Consider the following 24,719-nt stretch of genomic DNA (forward strand, 5'->3'; position numbering starts at 1 on the left):
TCAGGGGTAGGCTTGGGTAGTTGGGTCAGTCTGAGGAGATCAGAAATATGTGCATTAATCTGAAGAGAAAAATGAGGGTCTAAGGGTGAAGATTTGAAATTCATCTTCACTCAGAGCCGTAAATGTTGCAGAAGCCAGAAAAATCATGAGGAGTCAGCATGGGGAATCAAACGTGGAATGCAGACCAAGTGAAGCCTGAGCAAAAGTGGAAGCCAGTGAGGTCGGAGGGAACCCGAGACCTAAGAAGCAAATCACGATGTACCACCTCCCAAAGATCAGCTCAGGGGTCTATCCAAGGGGGAATAGCAGCAGGGAAACAAAAATGCGCTTGGGTTTGTAACTAGACGCTCATTGAAATACTGCTGTTGGGAGTTTGTAGGTGAGTTAGAAGATTAGACTCATTGCGGAGCTGTGAGTATTGGGTGTGAATGTGAAGAAATACTATCCTTCTGAGAAGGCCTGGAGGGCAAAGACAGACAGAGATAGACATGGACTGAAGGGTCTAATTGAATGGAGAGATTTGTTCCTACAGATGGTTGCCAGGTTTCGTTTTGAGAGGAATGCAGTGAGGGGTGGGGACGGGATCACAGGTGTAGTGGGGAGAAGTCCTCCTGTCTGGAGTGTGCCTGGAAGACCTCAAAGGGGAGTTTGGTGTGCAGGGATGAAGAGCACTCAGTTGAGAAGCGAGCAAAGATGAGTGAAGAGAATGCAAGCCTGTGACCTGAGAGGGGATCTCTGAGCAGTAGCTTAGAATGTGTGGTAATTCCAGAAGTGGCCAAGGCTTGGCTGTGATGTGGAGAGTTGGATGTCTGTGGGTATTCTTCAGTAACAGTGGGTGTCTGTGACTCACACCCTGAAACCAGAAAATATTAAACCTGCATGTGGAATCACAGAAATTTATTCACACCTATTTATATAAACATAATAAATGTAAATATTTTATGTATTTGCATATCCTACATGGGTATAACACACTCCATTTAAAAATATTTTACATATGTCTCAGCAGTAGCTCAAGGACATAGTAAATGCTCAACACACGGTGGCTTAGTTGAACTAATGTATTTATGTAGAGGTTTTTTTTTCTGGACCACCCCTTAAATCACAACCTTAAGCTATAAATGGAGTTTGGGCTGGAATTCATAGCTTTAAAATAATAGTTTGTGATAGGCTTAGACCTGTGCTTCTTTACAACTTGATCCTTGCACCAAGTGTCGTTTTCACTTTTGCCAAAAGAGATTCTATACACCAGCACCCCAAGGCTGTGAGGAGCTCTCGGTTCCCATTAGAGCTGCCACCTCCAGTCACACCAGCAGATGCAAGACATGGACCATCACTAGCAGCTCACAGTGATTATCTCTGACATCACTGAACAAGGACAACGTGGCAGAGAAACGCACCAGATTCCAACATTGTCCACCCATTCCTGGCATTGCTAGGATAACCCAACCAATACTCTCTTAGCAAAGCTCTTTCTCCCTGATTCTGTGCTGCTACCTAGAGCACCCAAAGTGCTCTCCAAGGCTTGGGAAGAACACTGACTCCACTCAAGGGTTTGACAGCGGCTTTGTTGTGGGAGCAGATAGCTTATGTTTCAAGCCACGGAATTCACAGGGACCTTGTGTGACTGGGCAAGTGTGGTGGCGGCGGGATGAAGGCAGGATGTGTTCCTTCAGCCTGTGACCTTATATATGGCTGCTTCCCCAAACTAGATGGAATCCTAGACCTAGATCGATATTGGAAGTTCTCAGAATGACAAATGAGTATTCTATCATTGACCCAAGCATATAATAGGCTCACAGGTTAAACAGTACCTGAGGGTCAACTGGCTCCTTCACAGAGAATATGAGGAAGGAAACTAGGGTGTTTAGAATGCAGGCCAATCAGTTAACCGGCAGATTATTTGATCTAGAACAGAGAAAGATAATGCGTGATTTTGATAACACACGAACAGATTCTATACTGAATACGAATGGACATCTTCCTCTGCAGCTCTCTACTCAGCACCTTGCATTTGAGGAAAGGCACCTGTCTTCTGTCTCCCAGGTCACAATTCTTACCTGCCCTATGTGGTGTAGAATTTAGCTATCTAGAAACCATGTACGTGACTGTTGAAAATAAATCCCAGGTAGACCTCCTAGTCCAGGGTCCCCATGAGCCTTAACTAATAGGTAGAGATGAAGCATGGCTTAAATGACTAGTTTTCTGGACCCTTTTTCCTTTCTCCCTGCTCTCTTGCTCATGATGCTCTTGTTGCTTTCTCCTGCTGGTTTATTGTAACTTATTCCCAGGAAAAGGAATGAAAGTCCTAATGTAGATTAGGTATTTAAATGTACAAATCCCTAATATGGCTTTAGTGTGTCACTCTTCCTGGGAATGCTTTCATTGCAATAGCAGATGGACAGCTCAGCCCAAATGTAGTAAGTCTGCCTGGGAAGCCAACAGTTGGCAGGCTCTTTCAGGATCTTGAAAGTGAGCCATGGGTCATTTGCCATCCATAAGGCCAGAGCCACACCTGTATGAATGACCTCCTCAGGGTACTTCTTACCCCTAAAGAATTCCTCAGACAGCAAGAACACTCTCTGACACCAAGGTGAAGAAAGCAAAGGCAACAATACCGTAGTGTTTTAGCAGTCTCCAGATCACACACTTTTTATATGGCTTTGGGAACATATAGTATGGCCACAATGCCCAGAAACACCGAACACATTCACCAGTAAACTGCCATTACATCATTTATGCACACATCTGAATCATTCTGAGCACACCAAAGCAGACACACTCAGGGTGCCAAGCAAGGACAGGGCCTTTTCAGAGATGGTGATTAAAAAAATAATAAAGTGAGTTCAGGAATAGCTTTTCTGAAGGCTTTAGCCCAAACGTTCAAGTTAATCTTCCCCCAAATATTGAACCAATTAAAAAAAAAGAAAAATAAAAAAGAAACCCTAGCTCTTAAATGAGAGGTGCAGGTGACCAGCACTCTGCAGAGAATTCTCCCTGGGGCAATTCCTGATGTCCGTGGAAGACTGGGCAAGTGATATTCACGTCACTGTATAGAAGACTCCTATGTTACACATGCGTTTGGGCACTACTGACACCACCAACATTTAATGGGATCATCTGGGATATTTTCCCCCAATCACAAAATGGTTGTGGCCAGTACCGGGGAATAACATGAAGGATGTTTCCCAAGTTCTGGCTGAGGATACACAGTGACAACTTGAAAATAACAAGGTCCACTGTACATGCAGCACTCTGAAAGGGTGTGCACATCTTCACTCAGGCAAATTCAAGAATCAGATTGTTGAGGTCACTGGACACACTGAAGTGTCAGCATCGCCACTAAAAGGAGTGATGTGGGACCACATCCATCAACCAACTTTCACAATGGTAGAGAGCACTTGTGAGAGAAATCATGGATTCTGAAGGACACCACGGAACACAAGATGCTCCTCAGGGCTTTGCAGAACCTCACAGTTTTGGATGGATTGGTTCTTGGTCCATATCCACCAGTGATGGAGAGGGGAACAGCTGCTGAATTCTTCCTTATGTACTCAACTGACTTGCTATTATGGAATTTCACATATAAAACTTGACAGAGTTCATTTCCTCATTCTTTTTAGAGCAGGTCATGAATATCTTGCTTTGGTCCAAATTCAAAAATCCAGTTGGAGAAAGGTGACCAATTGAGACCGAATAAGGGGTTTAGGATAGTTAAATTATCTCTCTGACAGCCTCTAATGGTGGAAGGATAGGGAATATGGGGAAAAGTGAAGTATGCTGGGTGAATCGTGAGAGAGAGTGGTGGAGGGAGGGAGGGAAAGAGAGATGGAGAGTGGAAGAGAGAGAGAGGGAGGGAGGGAGGGAAAGAGAGAGAGAGAGAGAGGGAGGGAGGGAAAGAGAGAGAGAGGGAGGGAGGGAGGGAAAGAGAGAGAGAGAGGGGGGGGGAGCTGAAGCTGCTGTCTTTCACAAGCCAACAATCTAGTGAAAGGGATTTTATTTGTTTGGTTAATCTCAAATCAGATTTGGGACACCTAACTTGAACAAAATAGCATCTCCCATGGCAGTAACAAGATCAAGGCAACTGTAAAGCCACCATTGGACTGTCTTGAGCCACTTTTCTACCTCTGAAACTAACTTTAGCTACCATGCCAGGCTAATGAGTTTTGAGGGGATCTGTTGGCCCTTTCTAGAAAAGCATGTTAATCCGTAAGACCCCTGCATCCATTGCTATTCCTGTACAACCTAAAACCACATGTTGAAGTAGAACTAGTGGACATTTCTTGGGTGTACCTGAAGTGGTCATTTCTATAGGTGCGCACAGATGGGGGATGGGATGGTCAGGTACTATGGCATGACATATCGGAATGGTAGGATGACAGTTAAGCATCAGAGAAGGCTGCTGTGAGAGTTCTCAGAACCTATTTCAAGAAACCTCTCAGCCATGTCAAGAATGTGAGGTAACTGGACCTCAATTCTTTTTCAAGCCCTTTGGGGAACCTTTGCAAGCCTAGGTGCTGACAAGGAAAAATTTGGTGCCCCCAGGTTGTCTTTGTCAGAGTGATGGCTTCCTATGGTCTCCCTAGAAGACAAGGGTCAGAGCAAGTTTTGCTCAGTGCTAAATTGGACACTGCAAAACTCAGGCCAAAGTGCACGATCATTTCTCACAAACCAGCAGGAAGACAGGTTTTGGAGGCGGGGCATGAACATAAATGACTTTCCCCTGGCTTGTTCACCACTGTGGCTTCTGTTCTCATGAACATTTCCCAGACACTCTGAAGCAAAGGCCATGACAAACAATTCCTCCCAACCGAAAATGAAAACCCGGAAGGAAATAATTCCCCCCTCATTCCCGTCCCCACCCCCCTCCCTCCAGCCAACACCCTGAATACTCACAGGAGAACACCTTATCTATACAAAATCAATTAGAAAACAAAATATTTACATATGAAATAAACACCATCTTGATTTCTGAGGCCCGTGGAGACCATCAGAGCCCCCTGTTTTCTAGATTGCTGTTCGCTAGGTTAGTTGGTTTGGTTTTTTTTTTCTTTTTTTAATTTTAAAGGGGTGAGGTAAGAGGAAGAGTGGGGGATGAGTCCCTGGCCCTTGGGCAGAGCCAGAGTGAAGCAGTTTTCCTATGACCCTTCTCCTTCCTCCAGGAGATGCCTCACACCCTCTGTCCTCTCTCAGAGTCTTTCCTGGATCCTAAAGTAACGCACTCCACGTTCCTCTCTCCAGACTGTTGAGAGGTTCAGCCCCTTGCCCCCACGTTCATCTTAGAAAGAAAACAAGGCCTTCAGTTGGCTTTTAAATGAAAGGTACTGAGGTAAAAAATCAAGGAGGAGGGTGGGAGACAGCAGTCAAGGATGGGAGATGAGGGGAGGTCGTGAGGCAGGGCGGCCAGGAAGGCAGAAAGCAGCCCTGGAGGGTGTGACGTGAAGAGACATGGCAGCTTCGTTCCAGAGGGTGAGCACCTTTCTGGTTTATGTGTCCTGTGTGCCACAAGGCGATCCTGCGGTCAAGCTTCCAAACAGACCCAGGGTTCTTTGGATACCACCCTGTGTGAGGGGGTGGCAGGACAGTGGAACTGACCTATAGAACACCCCTACCCCAAGTTTCAGGAGAGATGGTGACACAAATATTAATTTCCCTTCTTAATCTCCAACTTTAAGTGAGGGGAATCACACCTACCAGCACCCCATCCCTGAAGTCACTCACTCTCTCTCTCTCTCTCTCTCTCTCTCTCTCTCTCTCTCTCTCTCTCTCTCTCATACACACACACTCACACACGTTCACTGTAGAGTGGTACAGTCTATGAGGGAACTGGGAGTTGCAGAAGAGGAAGGGTTCTATCAAGAATGTTCACATTAGTTCAAGTCATATTCCAAATGTCTTCCATTCTCTCTGGCTTCTAGAGTTTTAGCCTGGAGGGCAAGCTCATCTCTCTCCTCCCTCTGTCTGATGTCACTTATCACCAGTTCTGGGGGAATTCGCCTACTCTTTCAGCTCTGGGTTAAGTAAGAAGGGATCAAAGCATTGAACACATCCCCCTGTCTCACCTACCCTACTGAAAATGATTCTCTTCTTCAAATCCTTCTGTGGAGAGTTTTTCCTGAAACTTTGGCCAGTCAAGGGGCTAAATGCCTTAAGAGACTTTTCTAGAACCTTTTACTCTGAGTTTGGATAAAAGATTCATGGTTGCCTTGATTTCCCTTAAGCCCTTCTGGACAGTTCTCTGCCTGCGCTGATAGAAACGCTAGGCAACACTGACAAACTAATTTGTAGGGTTGGTTGTCTTACTTACTTTCATTTTCTTTTGTCATTTTTTTTCCTACAGTGCAGAATCTTCTTTGTCAAGAACCTCCATCCTTTCTCAAGAAGGGAAAAGGGAGGGATAGCCCAACCTGTGACACCGGTTTATATATAAGCCAAAATAAGCATACATATTACTAGGCATGGTGAAGGAAGGGATGGGAAGAGGTCCCTTTCTCTGTATTCAGAGGCCCTTGACTACATTGTGCATGGACAGATGTGCACACACCATTCCCTACTCTGCCTCCAATGCGCGGCCGGACACGATGGCAGTCAGCTCTCCAATTATTTTCTCAGGAAGCCCTCATCTGCCCATGGCCTTCCCCGTAGGTTCACCACCCAAGAGTTTTATGGAACTGACGCAAACTCTGCATTTGGCTTATATATAAGCACAGAATAACTTCCTGCCTTCTGCTTGTTTACAGGGTCCCTGGGCAGCTGCCAGCCACGCAGCAAGAATTCAGCAAACAGCCTCTTCTCTCTGACGAGCAGGAGGCCAAATGGCCCTCCTTGGGCCGCCTTCACTTCCTCGCCTGAACAAAGAGCAGTTTCAGGAAAGACTCCCTCACAGCGCCTCTTCACTAGGAAGAAGCACGCAGGCAGCGAACACTACCTGCCTCCTCTCCGTCCTCCCACACACTGAGGCCCGTTCTGTCCTCTCAAGGGAACAGGGATGCTGGACAGAAGTAGGGAGAAGAGAACTGCTCGAGGGAGGAGAAATGGTGCTGGCCACGAGGGTTGCCTTCAGTAGGAACCAGAACTCCGGGATCCCACAGAGAAACGAAAAGAACAAGAAAAAGCAAATGGGAGCCAAGTTCACCCCCAACTCTTTCCAGGACATGCGCACCACGCGGCCCACAGCCCTAGCCCTCCCGTACCCACCTTAACCTCTCTCTCTCTCTCTCTCTACCCTCACTCAGACATCAGACTCAATACTAGAAAGTTTCTCATAAACATGTCCATTGCTGGAGCCATTGAAAGCCCTGGGGTTTTTGTTGTTAGGCACACAGGGGTTGGACTGGTTCCCTATACAAATGTCCTTCTGGAAACGACCAGGCACAGCCCCATGAAGGGCCGACACCACTGGCTTATTGGTGACAAGGGCCCGGAAGTCCGGCCTTGTTTTCGATGCCCCTGCCACCGTGGGCTGCCTGAAGAAGTAGGATTTGCTGCCGTGAAGCAAGCACTGGTCATCCCCAAAAGTGGGGATGAAAGGGTTTTGCGTGACCCGGTCAGGGTAGAGCGACTTGCTGAGCATGTAGCCGCCGCCAGGGTTGTTGTGGTGGTGTCCGGCAGTGGGCACTGAGGACTTGTTGTTGGCAAAGGAACTCTCACCAGCTGGCATCTCAAACATGTGGGCGTAGGGGCTCCCATCGAGGAATCGGCCCTTGTCTTTCAGACTCACGCTGCGTGGGGCCAAGGCGGCCTCCTCCTTCTGCAGGTCCACGAAGGTGTCGTAGGAGTGCTGCCGGCGTAGTTTGTTCCGATTCTTCTTCTGGGCCTTGGAATTAGTCGGGCTTTGAGGGTACTTGGTGGCGGAGGCGTTGGATGTCACGGCCACAGGGGCGGCTGGCTGGTCCAGTTCCTGCAGGGAGTTGTCCTCGCTGATGTCATACAGGTTCCCAGCCTTCTTGCAGGCCTCACACCTGATGCAGGCCTGCCGGCCCGAGTTCTGCCCTGCCACCGTGGAGGAGTAATTGTGCAGCTTGGAGGGACAGCTGCGGCAGAAGTTGCCCCCGGACCGGTCCTCCCAATCTACATTGGTCAGATTCTTCTCCCAAGGAGCTGGCACCCCACCTACCACGCCGTGCTTATCGCCTGAGCCGTGTTTGAGGTGAGACCTGTTGGTACAGGGCCCACCTCCACTGACCGAATCTCGCTTGAAGTCATCACTGCGTTCTTTGTAAATGTCGGTCAGGTCCACATGCTCCCAGTGAGGCGAGTTCTCCTTTGTTCGGAACTGGTCCAGGTAGAAGTCTCGGAGTCCTTCTTTGTCCCTGAAGTAGCGTTTGTGGTCGGGGGAGCGGGGTGGTCGGCGACGGTAGGCCAGCTCGATTTCGTCAAACTCCCTCCTAGACTTGGCCGAAGCTGGCCGCTTCTTCAGACTGTCCTTATACTGCTGTTTCCTCCTCTTGGCTGCGTTGCCCTCAATGTTTCCGTAGGTGACAGTGTGCGTGGAAATGTCTGAGACATCCGATCGAATCAGGTCATCATGGCCACTGTAGCGGTCGCTCTTGAAGGAGAACTTGCCATATAGGTCACTGAGCTGGCTGTGTTTGGAGGACGGCAGGCCTATGTCCAGGGGCTTCTTGCTGATTGACCTGGGCTGGGTGGTAAAGGGTGGGTTGTCACAGTCGTAGAGCCCATCAATGGAGCTGGTGCTACCAATGCTGTGTGGCCGGTGGTGATGGTGATAGTGGTCTTGGTACACGTTGCTGTCCTTCAGCTGTAGGTTGCCAAATGTCCGCTCTACCTCACTAATGTAGTCACTGAACAGGTTTTCCTCACAGGGTGGGTTGTTGTAAGACTTGCAATCTGAATGTGTGAAGCTGCGGCGGTGCTCGGAGATGTCATAGACGGAGGACTCTCGCCGGATAAAGTCCAGGGCGCTCTGAGGGGAGCCATTTACTCCAGACAGGTTGGCCATATTCTTGGCTGTGCGGAGCAAGCGTAGGATGTTGGAGTGTGTGTTGTTCATGGTAGCGGTCGGGGAGTTCATCACGGATTGGCGCTCTTCTATCGCTACTCCGTGGATGCAGCTGTAGATACCCTGAAGGGACATAGGACGGTACACATTGAGTTCAGAGAATTGGAGACACAGAATAGACAACAGTGCCCTATCACTAACAAGGCAAGAAAATGATAGAAGAATCATAAGGCAGGCAGTGTGCTACATTCACAGAAAATGAGGACAGAATCTGACCATCAGAGAGCAGACTCCTCATACCAAGGGACTTGGACAAATAGATGACATGGCATTCCTCCTTCAACTGCAAACATGATCTACCTTGGTTTTCCTTCCTCTACCCAGATTTCCCAATTTAGAACAGATCCATGTTATAAACATATGGCAAGAGTATATAAGCAGATTCTTGGAAGCACAGGGCATCTCACCATGGATGCTGTGGCCCTTTGGCTCTGGTTGGTACCCCTGACTGATGTTGCTCACAATTGCCTCCTGTTTCCAGGTCTGACCGATTTTGAGAGCTTTTAGAGTTTTGATCAGCAAATAACAAGGGAACAATGCTGTTCTGTAGCTAAGCATGAACCGAATTCACACAGAGAATTAGAAAGCCCTGGGGTCAAAGAAGGATTTTATACTGCTGTGGCCTCCACTGTGGGAGGGAAGAATTGGGACAAATACCAGGAGCTGGATATGAATAAATAACTCCCTTGTTGAGGTCTCTCCCTTATTCATTCTTTAATTCTTGGCTCCCTTCTTTTATTCAGCATTATCATAATTAATTAATGTTCTATCAAATTATCATTGATGAAGAATGCCCCACATACAGCTACTTGCTCAGGGCACTGAAGGACAGCACCCATGAGAAAAGATGGGCTGTTTTCCTGGGGCACCAATCTCCCATGTCTACAGTCAGGTCACCCTACTGCGCATGAGGTCACCTCTCATGTGCTGTCATGAAAGGCAAACAGACTTGGAGTTTTGTCCCTGGCAAGGGAAGGTTTAAGAAGAAGTCACTTTAAACTGCATCTTTACGTCTCAGAGGCAAGCGAAGGTATGTGAAGAAGCGACTTTAAACTACATCTTTGCAGCTAAGAAGGTTAGCTTGGGAAGGGAGCTTGTCTGAACGGGCAGAGCCGAGACCATAAAAGGTCAGAAGGAAAATGGCAGTGATGGGTAAAGAAGCATCAGACCTTGTGAGACACGAGAGCTACCCAGTGGGTGTTCTACTCCCATTCTGCCTCTCATTTCTGACTTCCACAGTGGCCAGGAGGACACTCCTCTCTGAAGACAGTGACCACTTCAGAGGGCCATGAATGAGATTTCTCTTTCCTGTTGTGTCTGTGGCCTCTGGGAAGGTCTGCCTAGTGGAACCCAAGACCTAGGGACCTAGAGTCCCACAGTTCCCTTCTCCTGTTCTCATTTGAGTCAACAACCTGCATTGACTGACAGCTAGAGAGGACATGGAGAAACTGTTCCAGGCCACTAAAACACCACAAGAAAAACGGCCAGAGAATGAAATGGCCATTTGCTTTCACAACTCCATTTGAGTCAAGGTTGGTCATATATGGAATGTAATCCTCAAACCTAAAAGGTCATTTGAGGTCACTACTCACATGTGAGTCCCACAACTGCAGTAACAAAGCCAGGAGAATCCTTCTGTTTAAAATCCTCCCCTATGTGACCTGAGGTTCATATACCCAACTATTTCCCTCACACCTCATTCTCAATTGGAAATGAAGATCTCTAACCCAGCCTGGAGTCTTGTCCCAGTGAAGTCAGTTTTTGGAGTATGTTTCTTATGAGTCAGGACTTGGGTCCTGTTAGGCTTGTCTCTTTTAAATGTTATTTATATCTGTACCCCCCCCCCACACACACACTTGCACGTGATCCTCTTGTCTCAGCCTCCCAGTGTTGGTATTACAGGCATGTGCTACCACATCCAATCTTTACGCTCTTTAAGTCCCACACCTCACATGTGATTCAAATATAAGAACAGTAAGACCATCAGTGATATGCCTTTGTGTGTTAGAACAAGAGCTGTTACACTCTACTATTTAAGGATCGAGTGATTATTGCAGCCTATACACAATCAAGTAGTGGTGATGTAAGAGGCAAATGTGGAAAAGTCAAATTTTCTATTTTGAGAAATCTGTCTCTTTTTTTGTTTTTGTTTTGTGTTTTGGAGAATCAAATGTTTGAGTCTCAAGTGGAAGGAAACATAGCACCACCCGTCTTAGAAACACCTGGATTTCTCTCATGCTGAGTTCTGGGGAGGAGCATATGATGTGATCTCATGCTTTAGATTTGTATGACCATAACTAGCACTCTCTTGGGTCTCTCTGCTTGGCACAGAACAAGGCTAAACAGTCCTTAACAAACTTTGGGTATCTAAGTCAAAACACTTACTCTGCTGATGGAGAAGACCATGCCAGGCTTGCCAGAACAGACACCCATGAAACAATGTCGGAACTGCCAATAGAACAGATGTTCACAGATGAAGGTGATGAGGCTGAGAGCCATGGCTGCCCCCAACATATAGAAGACGCCTGCCATGTTGTCGATGTCCAGCTGACTGCTCATAACCTCATTCTTCTCATTGTGGCAAATGCCAGTGAGCCAGAGGGCTTCAAGTTCTTCCATCTCCCCTAGAAGGAGTAGAGAAGGAGACAGATAAAGGAGGGTGGGAGGAGAGGGAGAGAGAGAGAAGGAAGAGAGTTGAAGGGCATAAAAACATGACAGAAAGAGACACACAAAAAGAGAGAAAATGAATACTTTTTGTTAATACGATTACATCTTAACTCATCAATGTGTCCCCAAGTTTTCAGTGAAAATGTAATGAATGAACCACAGGTGACACAAGGACAGGGAACTCCTCTGTAGCTCTCCTTTATCCAGTGTAAATCGGCAGCTCAATGCTAGGTATTACATACACCATGCTATGCAAAGAACAAGAACTAAAATTAGTAACATCAGTTTGTGGGCAAAGTGGTCAATGGGAAAAAGAGAGAGAGAGAGAGAGAGAGAGAGAGAGAGAGAGAGAGAGAGAGAGAGAGAGAGAGAGAGAGAGAAATTGAAAGTGTGGGTGTATTTTAGTGCATCGTGTACGTAAAAGCATCACAAACAGCAGGAGTAGCATCATCAAAGGGGAAGAGGCGGGAAATAGGCTCATTTAGGGAGCCCAAGAAAAACAGTTCAGATAGAATGGCCCTCAGCAAGAAAGCTTATAAAAGGGTTAATGCAATAAATCTGAGGTTAGACACTCTGTCCTTTATTTTATAAACAGTGGGGATAACATAATCAAAGAGATAAAAACTGTGGGAATTATACAGAGCAGATTAGATTTGGGAAGAAGAGGTTGAAAGAGATTGGAGAGAGGTTGGGTCCCTATGGTCTCTCAGAATTACAGATCGCTGACAGAGAAAAATATGGAGAGTAAAAGAGAGGGAAGCTGGAATGACCCGAGACCACCCCAATGGAAGTTGCTTCCTCTCAACCCTGCTGAAGGGGGCATCGATTACTCCAGTTCTGACAAGTTAATGATGCTTATCTGATACCACCGAGTATTAGCCAGTAGGAATGCAGAACTCTTAGGCAAAAAAAAAAATGAAGTAAAACATGTACCCGAGAATGTCACTAATTTCAAACAAGTAAAATTCTAGAAATCTCATGACGGATAGTGCAGTCTGTTGACTGTGGTTTGAACTTTGCATGGTCCAAAGGAAGCCAAAGTCCTCTCTGAGGATGCACTGGATCATAGAATAAGGAGCCATTTGGCTGTGACTACTAGTTAAACCAATATGATTTGTCAACGCTCCAGGTACTTTTACTCCTTTCTTCTTTGATTCAACAATGCTTGCCCTAACTAGTGCAGCAGCCAGATTCAGCTGGAGCCTGGAAACAAACCTCAGGCTTTGCCTCTGATGCCTTCCCCGACAGAAAAAGTGCTACAGTCACTGTGGACAAACCCACATGACTGACGGGCTGGGAAACCGTGCAGAGCGAGGTTCATCTAAATCTAGATTAGTTTGTGTGTGAGGCCTGGTCTGAAGAGTTGATGCTTTGGAGAGTGAAGTGAAGAGAAATTCACAAGACAGTACTTTAATAAAATCAAATTTCTCTGTGTTCAGTCCACCACTGGAAAACACAGTCAAGTGCCTCACGGTATCTACATCTCCATTCACCTCTTCAGCCATAATGATCAAAGCAGAACAGAGTGAAGGCTGAGCAAACAGCCTGGGAGCAGAAAGAGCACTGCCCTACTGTTCTGGGCCACATGCAGAGTGGTATCTGAAACATCTAACTGTAGCCTACTCCATCCCTGAAGGGTTCCTTATACCACACAATCTTCAAATGTACCCTTGTCACCAACTACTCAAATTCCTTCCTTCATCTTTTATCCAGTGCAGGTTAAAGTGTGTCTCATTGCAATTCATATATTGAACTCCTAACTACTGATAGCCTAGGATGTGGCTTTATTTGGAAACAGGATCATTGCAGATGTAATTGATCATGATGAGGTCACATCGGAACACACTGGGCCCCTCGTCTCATATGACTGGCTTTAAGAAAAGTGTGGATTCAGAGAGAGATGAATACAGAGAAAAATCACACACTCAGGTAGAATGAAAGTAGAGGTCTGAGTGGTACTTTCACAGGTCAAGGAATACCAAGAAGAACCAACAAGCCACCAAAAGTCATGTGACGAGTGTAAAGAGGTTTCTTCTTCACCACTCCCAAGTGAAACTGGCTGTATTGGTACCTGCCGTGCCCAGAACTTCAAGACAATAAATCTTACTGTGTATCTCATTCCATTCATGCCTTTTATTATGGCAGCCCTAGGAATCTAAAAAGTGCTCTTCAATTTTATTGTATCCTATGACAAGCTGTTTTGGATACACAAAGAAGAAAAGTTGTTATTTCAGAATGGCTATTGGTTGAGGTCAAGTGGACATTCCCCTTTCCTTAACTCACCATCTCCAAATAGCTGCAGAATAGCGAGGTCCACCTGGCGCTTCCACCCAGAATCCTTCTGGATAGCAATGCCATAGCCAGTAGACGCAAAGACCTTGCCACTGCCAATGGTCACCAGCTTGCAGCCTTCATCTCTTCCGGCCATGTAGTTGAGCACTGCTGCATCATAGATGAAAGCATCTAGCTTCCTGCACAAGAAAGAAGCAAACAAACCAATATCAAGGAGGAAATTGCAGAGCAAAGCTACCTATTGGGCCATTAGAGTGAAGTGGTGGGGTTCCAGAAGCTATGTGGAGGATTGGCTCACGATGAGGTGCAAGTGGGACTATTGTCAGAGTCTAAAGCCTGCATCCTGGGCTGTTGTTCTTGTTGGGACTTCAGGTTGAAAAGAGTTGTTTATTTTTCCCCTCCCACTAGGAATGATAAGAATGTAAGTTGGGCCCGAGGCCAAATCATAAGCTGTGTCTGAAAAGGAGAAGGAGTAAAAAGGAATCAATAAAAATAATAACAGAAATAATGAAAAGTAAGCACCACAATGATGACAAATAGCACGGGTAAGGTTTATATAACGTTTTTCATTTCTCCGTTCATTACAGTCCAGAGTGGGGGGAGGTGTAGGTGTACATGTTTCCGGAGATGTATGGCTATTTTGGTGGTCAGAGATTTCACTGCTCTCTCGTTTTGTAAGACTTTGCTGTGAGAGGCCAGAGTGGTGACAGCTAGCTTGTGCAAAAGCAAATGTGCAACACTTCAAGAGAAGGTGACACACAGAAGAACCGAGATCATTCACATTCCTAAAGCTCCATGCACATCCTGAGACGCCAAGCTTTGCAAAGATGGGTTGCATAGAGAAAAGATCTAGGCTAAGAGCAAGAAGGCATGCGACACTGTTTCAAACCAACATTTCCACACTTGAAAGGCAGAGGAAGCAACTCGGATGGAGCCATGCAAGTGACAGGCCTGAAAGGAAGGAGAACATGCAACGCCCCACCTCCCCCAAACATTTGTAAGTTAGGGATCTTTGTCCCTGTTGAAGAACAAAAGCCAGCCCTTTCTGACATGACAAGCCATAGGGTGTTTTTTGTAAAATCCATCTTATAAAATGTAGGTGGTTACACCAAATACCAAACATCTGGTGTAACTGGGAACTATGGGTGTTCCACGTTTTGGGCTACCCAGAGTATTCCTACCTTATCTTCAGACCCCATGTTATGAAATCTGTTGTGACTTTGTTTCTAGCAATAAGATTGAATCTCAGAGTACTTTAAATGTGCACACATCTAGGTGGTGCTTGGAGATCTTGAGGTGTAAGGGTGACCAGACAAGGTAGTCGTCATAGAACAAAAGGAAACAGCTGTGGGACCCATTATCCCCCAAATCTCAACATTTACAATGCCCAGTGTCAACCATTTTTCACAGCACTGACTTTCAAACAGAAGGACAAGTGTGCCCGGTGAGCTACATGACAGTTTACCCATGGTTTGTGATAAAATGTAAGCATAGTACAGAGAAGGGCTATGAGGAATGATAGTGACACTGGAATTGGAGCTGAATCAACCAGGCATCTAGAGACTTTTGCACACTTCCCCTTTTACTTCCCCTCATCCATGGATCGCAGAAAGGTCTCTTCCACCTCTTAGACTGTGGCCCATGTGTGACAATATGAGCTCTCTCCTTGATTCCTCCTTCCACATTCCCATCTGTTGCATTTCCAGCCCACATTCATGCAAGCAGCCAACAGTTTGCAGGACGCTACACAGAAGCAAGCAACAGCACAAGAAATTTCTGTACAATGGTTGGAGTGAGGCTGTCATATTTAACTAGGAAACAGTCTTTGATTTAATGATTATGGCACCAGTTCAATCTGTGTCTAATGGAGGTGGGAAACATATCACTCTGAGCTTGGAGGCCATTCTTACCCTGTTTTCAGGGAGAGCAATGCATCATCTACACCCCTTTGGTTGAACTTTCCCATGTAGGCATGCATTTCTGCATAGTTATTGCGGATATTCCTCTCTGTGCTGCCATTGGGTACAGTCCCAAAGCGGAAAGGGGGTGAAAAGTCATTAGGCCTCTGGAACTGGAGAGAGAAAGAAAGAGAGAGAGAGGGAGACAGAGACAGAGAAAGGAAGAAATGCTTTAGAAAAATGTGAAGAGACATAAGTCAGCATTAGTGAGTTATAATGGAAAGGAACCAACTATAATTCACCAAACACATTAGCCCTCCTCACTCAGGAGCAGTAATTGCCTTCTGGAAGTGGACTTCAGTTCAACTCAATTTAATACTTATTGCTAAAAGATTTCTATTTGCCCAACCCCGAGTTTAATCTATAACCCTGTGTGTTCCTTCTTTGCACACAGCACAATAACAATGCTGATGGGCCTGGAAGTGGTGTGATACAGCTTGACTATGGTAGATTAGTCAGCTTTATTTCCAAAAATTGTCTAAAATCTCCACCTAGGCCTCTTAATACAGTGTCGTTGTACAATTAAGGCTGCACAGCATTATATTAATGAAGATAATGTTTGAAAATCAAATACATTTGGCTAAGAAATTTTCTCTTGACCTTCAAAGCACTCAAAATTCCATTGATCTTATACCAGCTATTGGGTAACTTGCAAATCCCATGTCATTTTAACCATGTTCCCCTCTTGCTTAAATTCTGAGCATACATCTCCAGGACCCAGCACCAGAATTGAAATTCCTTGGATTCTGTCCCTATCACATCAGTTTTGTTCCTAACAATTACCCCTCAATGAGTTAGGTCTTAATGTTGCTTCCAGAGCACACAACTTGCCATTTGTCTTTTCACAGCCTCGTTGAGTCCATCACTTTAACACAGACTCACCTTTCTCTTCGGGACAATTCATGTCTTTCACTTCAAAATATAGCTCAAAGCAACTGCTTTGGGAAACCTCCTGTGAACTCTTCCTTCTATCAAATTGACCGCAAAGTGATCCACCAGCACGTATTATTCTTGCTTAGAGCACTGTGGTTCATACTGTGAATTCAGCAACTCCTGGAATGCACTGACTAAGAACTGAGAACTAGTCTTTGATGTGCTCATTAATAGTTTAAGCTCGAGACTGAAACAGATGTGAAGACCGGGTTTGCCACTTGCTACTTCATGCCTCTGGTCATTAACAGAAAACATGCATCATTTCTTCCTCTATCATAAGGACTTAGTGATACTCTGCTTTCAAGACCATGGCAGACTTAACACAGCACCTGACATGCAGTACGGTTGCTTGACACAAACCAGGTAACCTGGTTAGAGGGACTTCAGTTGAGAAAATGCCTCCAACAGATTGTCCTGTAGGCAAGTCTGTAGAGTATTTTTTGATTAATGATTTATGTGGGAAGACCTAGACCATTGTGGGTGGTACCACCCTTGCAAAGGTGGTTCTGGGTTTTTATAAAGGGAAAGAAACCTGAAAAAACCAAGGAGAACATGTCAGTAAGCAAATTACCCTCCCCCCCCGTTTCTGCTTCAGGTTCTGCCTCTGGGTTCCTGCCATTCTTGAGTTCCTGCCTTGGCTTTCCTCATTGATGAACTGTGATTGGGGCATAGAAGCCAAATAGTCCCTTCTTCCCCATTGTCCTTGGTCAGAGTCTTTATTATATCCGGAGAAAGCAAACTAAGACCTTAGGTGCTCAGTAATGGCCCCGTGTTGTTTTAAAATCATGTACATTTAAATTTTGTTGCCTGATAAGAAGCAAGCTGTCTAATCTTCTTGTCCTGTCAATAGAGCTAGCATGACAGAGAAAATGGGCAGAAAGCTGTGCCTCGGCATGCAGAGGACAGTGAAAATGTTTAAATACTCTTGGTTTCAATACTGTACTTGTTACCTTGGAGCTGTATTTGAAAATCTAGCCCATCCCTGGGGGCCATGGACCCTTTAAAACAGCCCAGGCTCAGTGGCCATTCTTATCCTTCTCAGAATGTGAGGACTTCCTGGACCATAGATTCTCATAACACAAGGTGCTGTCACAGCCACTATAGCTACTCAGTGTTGGCAACAGCTCAGAGTAGGGCCAGAGACTGTTTAGAGGCCTCAAAAGACCATACTTCCCAACTAGAAAACTTCTTTTTGTGATCAGCATGATGTATGCCATTAATAGTTTTTTGTTTATTTATTTTAAACAGGTTACAATTTTTAAGTGAGTAAAGATAGTAGAAGAGTCAGAGAATTTAAGAGTTGTCTACTCAAAGCTAAGTAGCTTAAACTTTTCATTGGACAAATGATGAAACAGTGCCCAGTGAGGGCAATTTTCTCAATAGCACCCAGTGGCAGTGGTGGCCAGTATCATCAGTGTTTCCCTGGCTTAATTAAGAATGACTCCTCACTGTGCCCGGCAGATAGTGAGCTTACAGTAAACAAGGTTATGCTTTAATAAAAGAGACAGATACCAGAATACTTCACACATTACTGTCAAATATAACTCCCCATAAATTTGAAGAAAGCCATTCCCCAAATTGAAAGCACGGTGGATAACATGGGAGGTAGCAGCCAGTATAGTCACATAAACTCCCTCTTATCTACAAATCTGCACTTGGCTAGGACAATGAGAATAGATACACACATTGATTAAGATGCTGTTCCATAATAGTTTCTGAAGTATTATTGAATACTAGAATTACATCCAATTCGAATCTAATATAAATTATTATCATCTAAGTATTTTAAAAAATTAATGTATGCAAGGTACACACAATAACTTTTGATTAACTAAGTGGAATCCTTGCCCACTGTTCCTACTTCTGGATAGACCTACAAGCTAAGATATTTCTATCTTTGTACCATGGTCTTTTCATTTGAAATAATCTTTAAGTTCTCTATGTCATTTCACAATCACATCCGTAGCTAAATAAGGCATAAAAAATATAGACCTACAATAGCAAAACGCCATTTTCAAGGAGAGGGGGCAACACTGAAGGATGTGAAGATATATTGAAGAGCTACGATGCTGTTACAGCATTGGTGCAAAGATGATGAGGGGGAAGGTTGACAGAACAGAGTGGCTACCAACAGACACACGCACACAGTGTGAGCAGTTCAATGGAGATAAGCTAGCTTTCAGCAAATGGTGTGAAGATAATTAGGTGTTCCTGTATAAAGCAAACACTATTCCTCACCTTCCAAGATCAATAGCAATTACCTCAAAGTTGTAAAAATTTCAGGAGAAAATGTATGAGAACATTTTTTGAACCTAGAGTTAGACAAATCCTATACATCATGTGTCTAACCCACCAACAGAGGGAATAAAGATAAATTAAAGTTCATCAAGATGCAGTTATGATCATGAAAAGGTAAGCCTCCAACTGGGGTGAAGTATCTGAAAAGGAATTAAATCTATTAAAAAAACAAATTAGATAATAACAGACCAAGACTTACATCATTTAAGGCATCTCCCGTGAGTACATAACCAGAGAAACAACATAGACTACAATGGAAAGTTTGGGAGGGGGCATCCTCTGGACAGAATTTAGCCTGGAGACAATTTGGAGTTAAATCCATCCTGGGCACATGCCTACCACGGGAACATGAACATGGGCAAGTTCCTTAGTCTTGCAACATTCCATTTTTTTTCTGGAAACATTATTTTAATAACTAAGACAATACATAGGAAAGCACTTAATACTGTATGAAACTCATAACAATTAACGGCTTCTGTGGCAATGAAGTTCCAATATCTAAAATTGCCCTGTGTGAGGCAGTGTTCCCTTAGACTGAAGTCTTATTGCCCAATCTGCCCCTTAAACTAGGCCAGTCCGGAGGCCAACAGGGGGGACACCGGCTCAGAATTAGCCAGAGCAGATGTAGATATCAGCTGCCTTCTCCTTTGAAAACTCTTGTTCAGCTTGACAGTAGGTTTACATAAAACAGTTCTTTAAAAGCTGTCATTGGACCTTGAACTTAACTAAAATCCACATTCACAAGGAACAGTATGCTTAAGGAAACCGGTGGGGAAGAAGAAAAGGAAAGCTCCCAAATGCCGTTGTAATAAAACTCACCTCAAGATTCACAGCCCTATTGTTTAACCTCCCTGACAGCTGATGGTTTCTGGGGTATGGGTGAGGAATAAAAATATATACTGTGAATAATCTAAATTAGAAGAGGGAGGATCTTGACAAATAATTTTTAAAAATATTATTCCAATAACAATTAGATTTAAAAACTGTCTGATTTTCAAATAGTCATTAGAAATAACCGCATTCCTTACTAACCTCTGGGTACTATAAGACTTCCTTCAATGCACTCTCCTAGGGTCCACCCAGATTGGGCCTCCTAAAACACAGATTCAGCTAGTGAGATGAAAATAAGGGAGGGTAGGATCCTCAGGGCTCAGACCCCTTTCACAGATGGAGACGCCAAGGTCCCAGAGAGTCAAGGATATTGCTCAGGGTGTGTGAAGGAGAAGGATAAACTGAGATTTTCCCATTGCCAGCCAAGATGAAGCTGAGAGTCATTTTACCCTGGTTTCCTGGGAAGTGAGGCCATATGCTGTTAAGTGAGGGTCACCTGGGAGGCCATCTTTCCCTTTCTGGTGTCACAGTTGCTTGCTCCCACCCTCTCCACTGGGTCCAATGCTTGCTCCTGGCAGTCACTGTAGGCTCACACACTACGAGAGGTAACACCAAGACAGAATGAAGAGAACTGTAATCTCACTCAGTCTTCCCGGAGAGCCGTGAGTCAGAATTCAGCACTCCGAGCCTTTCACATCAGCATCTCGGCCTCCGTTTCAATGACCTTAAAGTGGATTTGTCTTTTGCAGTCAGTCATGCAGGGAGAAAGATGCCCGAGGACCAGGAGCAAAGGCCCTCACTTTCACCCCAAATGATCATTCTGTGGATCCCTGGGGCTGTTTGGCTGCCAGCACCCCACAGAAGAGTCTCTCACAGAGCTTGTGACAATGAAAAAGAAAAGGGAACAAGCAGAAGGGGTCTGGTCTAGTCCAGTTTGTTTTCTTACAGTCAAATAAATATGTAAGTTGATTTTCCTAAGTGTAGGGCTCTGTTAATCCATTAATAATAGCCATAATCATTTTACATCCATGTATGTGCTAGGAATTGCCACATCATCTTCTTTATATATGATAATTAGAGTACATCAGTTCATCTGGCAAATATTTAACCAAGCATCTATTTATTAGTGGAGAGGACTGTATTAAGATATGAAGAAAGGACAGAAAACATCAGGGCCTATTTCAGAGAGCTAACCTCCCAGTGGAGTCAGAAATGCAATACTTCCTCCAAGTGTCTATTTATTCTGCCATCCAGTTCTCCTTGCACAATTCTTTCATTTATATTTGTATTCAGGAAGTACTCATCCTGTGTAGACAAGGTTCTAGGTACAGAGGCTGTGGCACTGCCAAATAAGATGAAGAAACTCACATCAAAGAAGGTTTGTAGGTGATATGTGTACAAGCATACATAGGTACATTTGTGTGTGTGCTTGTATAAACACTCACATACATATGCATGCATGCGTTTTAAATATGTGGTAGGCTAAAGTTAGTCACACATATTTTGCCAGTCACGTCATATCCCTGTGTTCCCTCTCCTTGATTCTAGGCTGTGGTGGTTTGAAGGAAAGTGGCCCCAAAATGGAGTGGCACTACTAGAAGGTATGACCTTGCTGGAGTAGGTGTGGTCTTGTTGGAGGAAGTATATCATCACTGTTGGGGGTGGGCTCTGAGGTTTCTTATGCTCAAGCTACTTCCAGTGAGATGGTACACTTCCTGTTGCTTGCAAGATGTAGGACTCTCAGTTCCTGCTCCAGCACCATGTCTGCCTTCACTCTGCCATGTCCCACCATGAAGACAATGGACTAAACCTCTGAATCTGTAAGTCAGGCCCGATTCAATGTTTTTCTTTGTAAGAGTTGCTGTGGTCATGGTGTCTCTTCACAGCAATAGAACCCTGACCAAGACATACATTAACCAGGTGACTTGATGTAGAAAAGTCCAGAAGTACTGTCTAGAGACTTCTGAGCTTAGGAATTATGTGTGCTCCTTTGCAGCTTGTCCACTGGCCTCTTGAACCTTGCTCCAGTGGAACTTTTCAGTATGTAAATGGTCCAACATATCCAGTCTTGGGTGCAGGCCCAGACCTGAGACTCCCAAACTGGAGACAGTATCTGTGGGTTCTGTGGGTGCTCCTGACTAATCCCCACTGGACAGTCTGCTCTACCCATTCCAGCCAGCACATCAGAGATGCCAATAAAGCCATTTTGGACCCTCAGGCCCAGCCAGGTCCAGCTTAGTCTTCAGGTGAATATCAGATAACTTTACCCATGCCTGGTAGAGTGGAAGACACACTCAACCAAGTTTACCCAGATATCTGATACAATGAAGCAGTTCTTGCATTGAGCCTCCAAGAACCAGGTAGCTTCACAGCAAGGAGTTACTGGTTACAGACAGCAAAATCAAACTGTTCCAAGACTGACTTTGATTGGCAGTCATCAAAAGGCCTCTCTGAGAAGGTAGCATTTGAGCTGAGACCTTAATAAGAACATGTGGGACATACAAGAGGCCCATGAACTGGCAAGTAGAAAGGCCCAGAGTGATGAATCAGGGCCACGCACCAAGTGACGGTAGCCCCAGAAAAGCTGGGTCTCGTGGGAGTACACAGCAAACGGCAGCTCAGAGGGCGGCTCAGAAGAGCTCTCTGTGGACAGAGGAAGCAAAGCAGAGTCTAGACAGAATGAGCTTCTCACAGATACTATGCAGATGTAATGGCCCCAGCTATTCAGCACCTACAGAGCGAGAAATCTCGGCACTATCGCTGGCCACAAGTGTCCTCTCCTTTGCTAGAGAGCATGTCTGGCTCTCAAAGACAGCTGACACACATGCAGTAGAGTTTAGCTCTCACTCTAAGACAGTGAGTGGTTTTCATCCTGGGGTTTGTGACCCCTTGAGGGTTGAACGACCCTTTCACAGTGTCACTTAAGACCACCAGAAAACACAGATACTTACATTATGATTCATAACAGTAGCAAAATTACAGTTAAGAAGCAACGAAGAGAATAACTTCATGGTTGGGGTTCACCGCAATACAAGGAACCGTATTAAAGGATCCCAGCATTAGGAAGGTTGAGAACCACTGTGTTAAGGTGTGATAAAAGGGAGACCCTCCACGTGAGTACGTGTCCCAACTTGATAGCTATGAGACCTTGCACAACTCACTTAACTTCTCTGTGCCCAGTCCTCAAACTTGCAGACCGTACCTATGCATCAAGTGTGTGTATTCAACTAGTCCTCCTGAGTGAACAGCATAGTAGCACAGTGCCTGGCACATGATAATCACACTGAATTAACTGTCATTGCTAATGTGGCTACTGCTGTCATTATCATTATGCCCATTGTCACCGGAGGCAATTGAAGGATTCTGTCAGGATGACAAAACCAGGGCTTTGTGGTAGAGAGAGTCCTCTGGTGCCAGCACATTACACCAGGCTGGAAGGAACAAATTGAGGAGGCAGGAGCTAGAGAGGACCTGAGCTCTGATGGGAGTCTTGTGTGTGTGGGGGGGTTAGAATAATGAGAGGCTTTAGGTACATTGTGCAGTAGCATGAATGAGAAAGTCCCTTATAGGTTCCTGCATTTAGATACCTAGTCCTCAGTTGTTAGGGGAGATTTAGGAGTGAGTAGCACTCTGCTGAGATGAAGGGGTACAGTGTAAAGACCAGCCTGGAAAATGGCTCTTCTCCTCCCATCTGTCCAATCAGCATATGCAGATTAGCACAAACCAGAGCTGTGACCTTGGAGAGCTGCAGACTGGACACTCTGCACAAGCTATCCTGCCTGCAATGAGGGACCTGGGGGGCTCTTGTCTTTGGAGTGTGACAATCTCACACTATAAATAATTCATCCCACTACTTTTGATTTTACATTTGAATAACAATGAGAATCAATGCCCAAATGCCACTCAGCCCTTCTAGACCCCCAGAAGAAAAGATAGGGGGCTCTGTCTGAAGTCTGCGTACTGAAGGAAACTCTACAGAGACCCTATTGACCTATCCAGAACTCTCCTCTTACTACTCCTATTATAGTCATTACTCTCTGCCCTCACGGCACTTTCAAACTATTGATTTTGGGTGTCATTATCATCATTGATGTCTTAGGGTTTCTATTGCTGCAGTGAGACACCATGACCAAAACACGTTGAGAGAAAAGGGTTTATTCAGCTTATACTTCCACATCACTGTTCATCAATAAAGGGAGTCAGAATAGGAACTCCAACAAGACAGGAACCAGGAGGCAGGAGCTGATGCAGAAGCCATGAAGAGGCACTGCTTACTGGCTTCTTTCCCCTGGCTTGCTCAGCCTGCTTTCTTATAGAACCTAGGACCGCCAGCTCAGGGATGGCACCACCCACAATGGGCTCAGCCCTCTCCAGTTGATCACTAGTTGAGAAAATGCCTTACAGGTGGATCTCGTGGAGGCATTCAACTGAGGCTTTTTCCTTTCTGATGACTCTAGTTTGTGTCTAGTTGACACAAAACCAGGAGGTACAATTGATGAACTTGTCTATGAATTTTAACATTACTTAGGATTTTGTCACCAGCACTGTCAAGCTACAATTCCATCACCTGAAAAATTCCCCCATTATATTCCTAGGTAGACCTGCCCCAGTCCCTTTCTCTATTCCCGTAGTTTGACTTTTACAGTGAGACAACAACTATTATTCTTCATTCACCAGTAGTATTAAAGCAAACAACCACACTCCTTACTCCTGTGTCA

The 24,719-nt window shown here is 45.1% G+C and overlaps 1 protein-coding gene across 1 annotated transcript in view; it reads right to left on the reverse strand.

Moving 5' to 3' along the window:
* Nucleotides 1-5,031: 5,031 nt before the first annotated feature.
* Grin2b (glutamate ionotropic receptor NMDA type subunit 2B) overlaps nucleotides 5,032-24,719 on the reverse strand; it is a 435,636-nt gene continuing 415,948 nt past the window's right edge. Inside the window, exons 11-14 of the mRNA XM_005072886.4 lie at nucleotides 15,892-16,052; nucleotides 13,973-14,160; nucleotides 11,408-11,646; nucleotides 5,032-9,085 (exon numbers count right to left, since the gene is read on the reverse strand). Coding sequence (XP_005072943.1) covers nucleotides 7,232-9,085; nucleotides 11,408-11,646; nucleotides 13,973-14,160; nucleotides 15,892-16,052 — 2,442 coding nt within the window. The 3' untranslated portion in view covers nucleotides 5,032-7,231. The remainder of the gene's footprint in view (nucleotides 9,086-11,407; nucleotides 11,647-13,972; nucleotides 14,161-15,891; nucleotides 16,053-24,719) is intronic.

This window comes from Mesocricetus auratus, unplaced genomic scaffold (genome assembly GCF_017639785.1).
Source record: "Mesocricetus auratus isolate SY011 unplaced genomic scaffold, BCM_Maur_2.0 Super-Scaffold_100001, whole genome shotgun sequence".
Classification (NCBI taxonomy): Eukaryota; Metazoa; Chordata; class Mammalia; order Rodentia; family Cricetidae; genus Mesocricetus; species Mesocricetus auratus.